The 10,215-nt window shown below is 39.1% G+C and overlaps 1 protein-coding gene across 1 annotated transcript; it reads left to right on the top strand.

Moving 5' to 3' along the window:
• The first annotated feature begins 612 nt into the window (after positions 1-612).
• On the top strand, positions 613-7,917 carry LOC124863181 (DNA-directed RNA polymerases I, II, and III subunit RPABC2). The gene is made up of 5 exons (XM_047357449.1): positions 613-850; positions 977-1,046; positions 1,185-1,315; positions 7,334-7,405; positions 7,501-7,917. The coding sequence occupies exons 1-5, from the start codon at positions 831-833 to the stop codon at positions 7,589-7,591; spliced, it is 384 nt and encodes a 127-aa protein (XP_047213405.1). The 5' UTR covers positions 613-830; the 3' UTR covers positions 7,592-7,917.
• Positions 7,918-10,215: the final 2,298 nt, after the last annotated feature.

The following is a 10,215-nucleotide window of genomic DNA, read 5'->3' as shown; positions in this document are numbered from 1 at the left end:
TCCTTTCATGGCTTAACCTTTTTTTGAAGTGTGTCAGTGACTGTCTGCTGGTCAATTGTCAGGTCAGAGGTCTTCCCCTTGATTGTGTAGATGATAACATGGCAATAACGTAAAGTTTCTGCATTAAATATAATTACTTATTAGTCTTGTGTGAAATTTACACTTTTTGAGGAACAAAATGTTAGATTTTCATTAGCTGGGAGCTGTAATCATTAAAATGAATAGAAAATGTCAATAAGGAATAATGAATCAATATAAGTTTCACTTGTTGAATTGAATTACTATACCTTTCCTCAATATTCTGATTTATGAGACAAGAAGCAAAAGTCATGTTGAAAAATAACAGAATATAGAAAATACAGAACTTGCCAGGAGACATTTCTTTATTCACAATTCTTTATTCTTCTTTATTCACAATAACAGAGAGGAGAAAACAGGAAATTAAAAGGTTTATTTATTAAAAATTTATACTCTTTGCAGATGATCTCAACCTTTGGTAGAAAAAGAAAAAAGTTTAAAACTCAGCCAGAAGTATTAATAATGTTAAGTATAACTACGTGAAATATGGATAATTTAATTGTGTAAAGAATGTGGAACTTGATATCTCCAGATGATGGCAGTGGTACAAAGCATACAATTTTATAAAATAAAGGAGAAGAACCAGAACTCAAATGTTCCTCCTCCTTACGCACACGGATTATTTCCTGGCGGACCAATGAACCGGAAGTTACATGTAATGCTCATGCGAGCCAGTGTTATCAACAAAAAGTGTACCTGAAATAGATTAACAGTTTTAGCGGTTACAAGGAATACACGTTTCCAAATAAAACATGTCCGACAACGAGGATAAGTAAGTACTGACTCAGCACTAACAGAAAACATTAAGCTAGTTGTTTGCGGAAATATGCATATGAGCTAACCTTGATGCTAACTAGGGGTAGCGAGTTAACTAACACATGTGTTAATAAATGTGTAGCTTCGATGATGGAGATTTCGATTACGCCGAGGAGGATGAGGGATTAGACGATCTTGAGAACGTTGAAGACGTAAGTGCCGATAAAAAAATAACCCTCTGTATGGATGATAAGGCGAACATAATGTGGATAATCTAACCGGGGTTTCTGTTGTGTCTATGTGGTGCAGCCGTCCAGTTTGAACCTCTGTGTTTTCTCTCCTCTGAGCAGGAGGATCAGGAGAATGTCCAGATCCTTCCTGCGGGAGAGGGTAAGCAGGCAAACCAGAAGAGGATCACCACACCGTATATGACCAAGTATGAGAGGGCCAGAGTGCTGGGGACCCGAGCTCTGCAGATAGCGTGAGTGTTTACACACCTGAACACAGCACACTGTCACCGTTAGGGCTTCAAAACTAACCCCAAACACTTCTTCTCCACTGTGCAATACTCTTTTACAGATTTCTAATGATTTTCCAGGTTTTCTTGCATGTTTAACATAATCAAACAAATGTAATTTTTCCAACAAAGATAACCTGACTAAATAGAAACAGTTTTCAAATGATTATATCCTTTATTAAGTCAAGTCAAGTTTATTTATATAGTGCTTTTCAGCAAAAAGGCACTCAAAGTGCTGCACATGAGGAAAAACATTACAATGATACAGAAAAACAAATCAAATGACATTAATAATCCTTGGGGATTTACTGGTAAGAGCTGGTTCTAATCCAATCTTTCTAATAGAGGTAATTAGCTAATTAAGTCCTCTGTGGTAAGGAATTCATCCTCTGTTACAAGAAAAATGATAATATTAATCCTTGAGGTCGCTGGATGAGGCAGCTGTGGTCCCATCATTCAAATAGTAACAGTCATGGGAACTCACTGAAGTCTAAGTAGAGAAGCTGGGTCACTGGTAGGTCCAGACTTTTTAAATACTAATAATGTTTATCTTTCACTGGTATGAAATTGTTGTAATACAATCCTTCTAAGAAATCTAAAAATCTCTGGTCATTGGTGTGAAAACAGCTGTTGTAAAATTTTCAAATACTAATAATAATTGGCTTTTGCTGGTAATCCTTCTGAGAAATCTGAAAATCTATGAAAAGTAATGAAATCACACATTTAGGTAAAGTAAGATAGGAGGGGAAAAAAATCATATTTCAGACTCTATTCTTAGCAGAATAGAGTCTGAAATAGTACAAAAAACCTCAGCAGGGGTAAGCAACACACACATAAGTAAAGATTTAGCAAGAGTACAGTGGAATCTTCAGGGTGTGAATATATAAATTGACTGAACTCAGTAACTGCCTGTCTCACATCAAAATATGGCTGAATGACAACTACATGCAGTTAAATGCAAACACGACTGAGACTCTTATTGTTGCTCCTGACGATAAAATCGCTGAAATCAGGAAGCATCTTGCGTTTTTAAACCCTTCGGTAAAAAATAGTCTCCGAAGTTTGGGTGTTGTCTGAGATAGTTCTTTGTCTTTGAACAATCATTGTAAACTGTTAGTTCGTAATTGTTTTTACCATTTAAGGAATATTTCAAAGCTGCGATCTATTTTATCACAGAAGGAACTAGAAATGATTGTCCATGGGTTTATTTCTTCTCGTTTAGACTACTGTAACAGCCTTTTAGCGGGTCTAAGTAAATCCTTCATGGCTCGCCTTCAGTCTGTGCAAAACGCTGCAGCCAGGCTTTTAACTAAGACCCACAGAACAGCTCACATAACTCCTGTTCTGGCCTCTCTGCATTGGCTCCCTGTGCACTCTAGGACTCAATTTAAAATTTTGGTTTTATCTTTTAAGGTACTTCATGGTGAGGCACCCAAATGTATAGTGGACCTTTTGAAGCCTCTCTGTCCTTCTAGGACTTTGAGGTCTTCTAATCAGATGCTGCTGACAGTACCCAGAACTTATTTTAAAACCCGTGGTGATAGAGCATTTCAGGTGGTGGCCCCGAGGCTCTGGAATGCTCTCCCTCTATCACTGCGCTGCTCCGACTCCACTGACTCTTTTTAAAAAAAGTCTCAAGACATTTATTCAGGTGGGCTTTTAGCTAAAATTTGTTCACTGGTTTTATATTGTTTTTATTACTGTTATGTTCCTTTTCTGTAAACCACTTTGTGACTTTCCATGTCTGTGAAAGGTGCTATATAAATAAAGTTTACTTACCGTATTTTCCGCACTATAAGGCGCACTTAAAAACCTTTAATTTTTTCAAAAAATGACAGTGCGCCTTGTAATCCGGAGCGCCTTATATATGGATCAATTGGTTAATTGGTTGATCCATACTGGTTGTACACGGCGCTCTGTCAAAATGTTTCAGTACGACTGGTAAACTACAAAGCCGCACCGCTTGCAGCATTACGGCTACCGTAGTCAGGGGCGTCGCCGAAGTAATAGCGGTAAACACCTGTACTGTGCTTCCTCCTAGTCCAACACCACTTGTGTGTGTATAACGTTTGAATGTACTGTTGCAGGAATTGCCTGAACTATATGTGATTAGAAGCTCAGTGTGTGGGGTGTATGTTTCGTGTGTGTGTATGGAAGATGCTGACATTACTCCTCCGGACAGAGGTGGCGCTGTGTGCTGCTGTAGCTGAGAATCAAGAGTGAAGGAGTGACGTCGGTATTATTGTGTGTGTGGGGTGGGTAGAGACGGCGACCGGAGCAGCGGTGTATGAGTCTGTAAGCCCTGTGTTTTTACGTGCTGCAAAGTCATTAAAAAGAACCCAGAATCTCGTCAACAATTCAGTGTTTTGATGCTGTTTCTTCATGCTCAACTCAGCAACGTATGAGTGAGGGAGTTAACCCCGAGGAAACTAGTAACTTCGGCCCTGGAGAAAGCGTCTCCCCTGTGTCATCAGACTACGGTCAGGGGACAGAAACAGGAAAGGTTAACAGTACTAACGTTTGATTTAGTGCATCAAACTGTTTCTTTTACGTGTTTACTGAATCAGGGAAAAGTTCCCTTTCACGTTTTAACTAACGTTTGATTTCAACTTCAACTTCATAGACTCCAATGCATTCCTAACGTGCAGTTGGTTCTATTCAATAGATTTCTATGTAGAGGAGACCTTACCATGAGAGTGAATGGAGTTATCAGAACGCTGGTTTGTAGTGTATTAATAAAGTTTGACTGACTGACTTATCTGACTGTTTTGTTGACATTCTTTTTAGCACAGCTCCATCTAGTGGATGCATAACGCAACCCCAGTCAAACGTTTGACTGCAGTAGCTTCTATTCTATGCGCTTTATAATTCGGTGCGCCCTATACAGGTCCTTCTCAAAATATTAGCATATTGTGATAAAGTTCATTATTTTCCATAATGTAATGATGAAAATTTAACATTCATATATTTTAGATTCATTGCACACTAACTGAAATATTTCAGGTCTTTTATTGTCTTAATACGGATGATTTTGGCATACAGCTCATGAAAACCCAAAATTCCTATCTCACAAAATTAGCATATCATTAAAAGGGTCTCTAAACGAGCTATGAACCTAATCATCTGAATCAACAAGTTAACTCTAAACACCTGCAAAAGATTCCTGAGGCCTTTAAAACTCCCAGCCTGGTTCATCACTCAAAACCCCAATCATGGGTAAGACTGCCAACCTGACTGCTGTCCAGAAGGCCACTATTGACACCCTCAAGCAAGAGGGTAAGACACAGAAAGACATTTCTGAACGAATAGGCTGTTCCCAGAGTGCTGTATCAAGGCACCTCAGTGGGAAGTCTGTGGGAAGGAAAAAGTGTGGCAGAAAACGCTGCACAACGAGAAGAGGTGACCGGACCCTGAGGAAGATTGTGGAGAAGGGCCGATTCCAGACCTTGGGGGACCTGCAGAAGCAGTGGACTGAGTCTGGAGTAGAAACATCCAGAGCCACCATGCACAGGCGTGTGCAGAAAATGGGCTACAGGTGCCGCATTCCCCAGGTCAAACCACTTTTGAACCAGAAACAGTGGCAGAAGCGCCTGACCTGGGCTACAGAGAAGCAGCACTGGACTGTTGCTCAGTGGTCCAAAGTACTTTTTTCGGATGAAAGCAAATTCTGCATGTCATTCGGAAATCAAGGTGCCAGAGTCTGGAGGAAGACTGGGGAGAAGGAAATGCCAAAATGCCAGAAGTCCAGTGTCAAGTACCCACAGTCAGTGATGGTCTGGGGTGCCGTGTCAGCTGCTGGTGTTGGTCCACTGTGTTTTATCAAGGGCAGGGTCAATGCAGCTAGCTATCAGGAGATTTTGGAGCACTTCATGCTTCCATCTGCTGAAAAGCTTTATGGAGATGAAGATTTCATTTTTCAGCACGACCTGACACCTGCTCACAGTGTCAAAACCACTGGTAAATGGTTTACTGACCATGGTATCACTGTGCTCAATTGGCCTGCCAACTCTCCTGACCTGAACCCCATAGAGAATCTGTGGGATATTGTGAAGAGAACGTTGAGAGACTCAAGACCCAACACTCTGGATGAGCTAAAGGCCGCTATCGAAGCATCCTGGGCCTCCATAAGACCTCAGCAGTGCCACAGGCTGATTGCCTCCATGCCACGCCGCATTGAAGCAGTCATTTCTGCCAAAGGATTCCCGACCAAGTATTGAGTGCATAACTGTACATGATTATTTGAAGGTTGACGTTTTTTGTATTAAAAACACTTTTCTTTTATTGGTCGGATAAAATATGCTAATTTTGTGAGATAGGAATTTTGGGTTTTCATGAGCTGTATGCCAAAATCATCCATATTAAGACAATAAAAGACCTGAAATATTTCAGTTAGTGTGCAATGAATCTAAAATATATGAATGTTAAATTTTCATCATGACATTATGGAAAATAATGAACTTTATCACAATATGCTAATATTTTGAGAAGGACCTGTATATGAAAAAAGTTCTAAAATAGGCCATTCATTGAAGGTGCGCCTTATAGTGCGGAAAATACGGTACTTAAGTTTACTTATAAGTCTGAGTGTGTTTGCAAGAATTAGACTGTCAACACTGACATTGTCCTTGAGAAGAGAGGTGGAGGTTTTATCAATCGGCCGCATAGTCCTATCAGCACACAGCTGGTAGGGGAGTGCATTACCCAACTGTGCTTGTGCTTAAGGTCATGAGCTAATGAGCAGATACTCTTCAGGATTTTCCGCTATAGAACAAAATTCATCAATTACAACAATTAATCCACAGTGTTAACGTGGTTAAGACATGTAATCAAAGAGACTTGGACAGGGGGAACAGTGATCACAATTAAATCCAGCTCTAAGTGAGCTTATGATACTAATACTACAGTTCAAGAAGAAGTTTGATTTATGGTTCATATCATTTTGTAACAATGAAGTTTTAATGCATTCAAATGACAAACATCCATAGTGCAAATAATTATTTAATTATACTTATGAATGGAAATATTTAACAAAAAAGTGAGAACAAGTTTTAACCTTTAGCAGAGTGCTAACCTAACCACATATTATTTTTGTATCTGAATATCTTATAAAAATATTTCACATCTCAGTCATATTTTGTGGGTGTTTTTTTAGAAGCTCATATTTCGTCCCACATTCTCTAGCCATACATTAGGCTCAAGACTCATCAGAAATATATACCAGGAGTGCTGTGAGAACTGTTGTCCAATGATGAATTTCTCTAAAATCAGGAGCATTTTACCCTATGGGTTTCAGGACCTACACACCCATCTAAAAGAAGCAGAGAAACACAAATATATTTTACTTTTAAACCTCAGCCTTAAAAACTCACAGCTTGCTTTGGTCTCTGGGTCTTGTATGCACAATTTGGAGGTGTGTGTGTGTTCTTCCCAGCTACAACTAAAGGTGCAAATGCACCTTTTTATCATATATGTGTATATTGTACATTGTAAATATGTATATTCTGTAATACAATACAAAAACAAAACCAAAGAGCAAAGTGTACTGGAGTCAAATTCCTTTTTTGTATGTATGTACGAACTTGGCAATAAAGCTGATTCTGATTCTGAACTCCTAGTCAACTGGAAGCCCCATGCTCAAGGGGCCTTATCATGGGATTCTGTTTGGTGGCATGCCCTTGACACAGGACGCTTGCCGCTATTCATACAAATTATTTAATGACCAGCGGGCTGAGTGCACAGGTGTGGACAGGTCAGCCCTTCTGTTCCCAGGACCCAGATTTGCTGCCACCATCGTATTAAACCATGACCTCTTCCTGGAAGTTTTGTGCATGCTACACACAGTGGGGGAAATCTAATGCTCTATCATTCCTATTTGGAAGTGCACTGTGTTCTTAGTCCTGTGTTTACATTCACCATCTTAACAGGATATGATTCCAGTGAATTCGTATAGTGAATGTTTATCCTGATGCCTTGTTTCAACAGCATGTGTGCTCCAGTCATGGTGGAGTTGGAAGGAGAAACAGACCCCTTGCAAATAGCTATGAAGGAACTTAAGTAAGTCTTTCAGTAGTTCATAATACTTCATTGAATCCTCTCCTTTCTGTCCATTGTTTTACTCTCTATTTGTTTTTTGTTTTTTGTTCCAACAGAAGCAGAAAGATCCCCATCATCATCCGCAGGTACCTCCCTGATGGCAGCTATGAAGACTGGGGCTGCGACGAGCTCATAGTAACTGATTAGACATCTCACCCAGCCTAGTCTTCCAGCTCCACGCATCACATCTGAGCTCTCTGTGTTTCACAATCTTCTATGTTGCAGTTTGCCACATGCCTGTTCACGCAGATTTAAGGAGACACCATCAGATGTTTTAATTTATTCTCACAATTTTAACAGCTGTAGTGCAAGAAGGCACCACAAGGGGGAAACAAAACTTTAGCTGAACACGTTTCTTTCCTTTTTTTATTCTTTAAATAGTCCTGTGTTGTAAGATTCCTTTAGTTGTTTTCCAAAGAAATTATTTGTGTAAAATAAATGTTTTATTGATATGAATAAACTCTTTTCTATAAGCTACTGTTTCTCATTTTATTTAATTATACCATGATGTGCCAAGCAGGTTTGTTGTGGGTGTGAACTTACATGTGAAACATCAGTTATTTGTCTATGATTTGACTATACAAATATGCAATTATCAGTGCCAGGTTTCTGTTTTTCCACAGTACGGGGTAGAAGGATTCACATCTAATGAACACATTTTGTCCTGTTGCAACAACAAACTAATGCATTATATTTTGTGTGATGGGTTTTGACTTTGGTTCATTTTAACAAATATGATTTAATCTAAGCAGGAGGTGCAAACTAGATTAAATAAATAACTTGGAACCCATGAATTACTACTTGCCAGTAATATATTTGTCCCCTTAGATGGAGTTTTGATGTCCTTTATGGACAGAGTTTACTCCTGCATTAGACAATGGTCACCATGATCCTAAAGCTCAGGCAGAGTGGTGAAAACGTTAAATAACCGAAATAAGAAAATCTGGGTTGATCACAATCAGTAGCATAGCAATAGCCATAATATTACAATATGTTTTCCTTATTTTGTGAAGCCTGGTTTAAGAAATTCTGTGGTAGCTCTAACTATGTTTAGTGCGGTTCTGCTTGAAGATGAACCTCTGCCCCAATCTCAAGTTTTTAGCAGATTTCATGTTAGTTTAATCTGTGTTTCACCCCGTCCATCTTCCCATCAACTCTTAGCATCTTCTTCAAATATGACCAGATAAGCCCCCACAGCATGATGCTGCCACTATCACTGGTTCACAATGGTAATGATTGTTTAGGGCAATGTGCAGTGTTTTTTTTTTTTTGGTCACAAATAATTTCAGTCTCATTGCCATAGCACCTTCTTCCACGTTTGCTGTATCATCTACATTACTTTTGGCAAACTACAAGTTGAACTGTTTATGGCTTTCTTCCAACAACTCTGTTGGCCTGGAGGTCTGCAACTTGTGGCTCTAGAGCCACAAATGGCTCTTTGGACCTTACTCGATGGCTCTTAATAAGTTTGGTTGAAAATGTTGAAGAACCAATTAATGTTTTTAAATATAGATGTAAAAACAAATGCAGGTTGTATCAATTTTTCTGCTTCACAGAATATTTGCATTGAATTGCCAAAACAGAATGACACCAAAACTACGAATCATATGTTTAGATCTATTTTCTTGTCATTAGGTTGAAAGGTGCTTTTTTTCTAAATCATTTTCCACACATAACAGTCTATTCAAGAAATGCATTCATTGTCTTTGCTAAAGTTTAATGTTATTTATTGTAACACCTAAAAATAGAACTAAAATGGTGTTTAAAAAAAAATTACTACTAATTTCCTACAGTAGATATTTATCAAAAATGATGAGCCATATTTTTTCAAATGGTCATGTAACGTTAGCTGCTCTCATTGGATTGTATAGGTTGCAGCCCCATGTTCTGGCCAGGCTTGTGGAGTGCAGAGCCAGTAGTTGTCCTTTTGACTGATTCTCCCACCTGAGCTGTGGATTTCTGCAGCTCCTCTGAGGTAACATTTTCCTCTTGGCTGCTTCTCTGATTAAAGCTCCCATGAATTTAAAACCTATTTGATTAAAGAGGGAAGTGTCAATATTTCATCTGGGCTGACTCAGATGGGGGATTCACTGTCGTCAGATTAGTGTACTTTTATCTATGTTTTAAAAGCTGCTAATATATTTTAAGTGGAAATGTGCAGAAAAGGCCTTGAAGCGCAGTAGCCAGTTTACTCCAGCTGATAAACAACATTATTAACCATCCTGATGAGACTCCCTCCTCTTCCCACATACAACCACGCACATGCAAAGCAGCTAAACAGTCCCTGTATTGTTTTTGTGGGAATTACCTGCTCTTCAGGCAGAAAGATGCAAGCTGGAGGAAAGAGGAGGTTTAGAGTTTGCAAGAAACAGGATTACCAGCTTTGTTGCAGAAAAGCCTAAGTGACTCTGGTGAAAAGATTGAGAAATGATCTGCTTAGCAATGTGTGCATGGGATCTTCAGAGCCATGAAAAGTGATTGTCCCATTACAGATGTCTTCTGTTTTTGCTTTTTTGTTACACTTAACATCAGAAAGCAGTTTTCAAGTTGGATGGATGGATTGATTGACGGATTTATTTTGGCCCATTCATCCTGACAGGACTGGTGAAACTGAAACTTTTTAGCTCTGCCCCCAAAGTTTCAGGGGTTTGTGACGGCCACTTCAAAACATTAGATTTGTTGTCCTTAAGCTACTTTGTAATTAATTTGGAGGTTTGAACAGATTCACTGTACATTTCGAAGCCCAGCTTGTGTCCAAGTTCTAACTTCTT

The sequence above is a fragment of the Girardinichthys multiradiatus genome, chromosome X, assembly GCF_021462225.1.
Source record: "Girardinichthys multiradiatus isolate DD_20200921_A chromosome X, DD_fGirMul_XY1, whole genome shotgun sequence".
Classification (NCBI taxonomy): domain Eukaryota; kingdom Metazoa; phylum Chordata; class Actinopteri; order Cyprinodontiformes; family Goodeidae; genus Girardinichthys; species Girardinichthys multiradiatus.
The sequence above is the reverse complement of the archived record's forward strand: the minus strand, read 5'-3'. Positions and strand labels throughout refer to the sequence as shown.

What these genes read in the sequence shown, in the direction of transcription:
- LOC124863181 (XM_047357449.1), top strand. Translation starts at nt 831, where the DNA reads ATGTCCGACAACGAGGATAA. An exon ending in ATGTCCGACAACGAGGATAA is followed by an intron (nt 851 to 976) that starts GTAAGTACTGAC and finishes ATAAATGTGTAG; the next exon opens with CTTCGATGATGGAGATTTCG. An exon ending in ATAGCTATGAAGGAACTTAA is followed by an intron (nt 7,406 to 7,500) that starts GTAAGTCTTTCA and finishes TTGTTCCAACAG; the next exon opens with AAGCAGAAAGATCCCCATCA.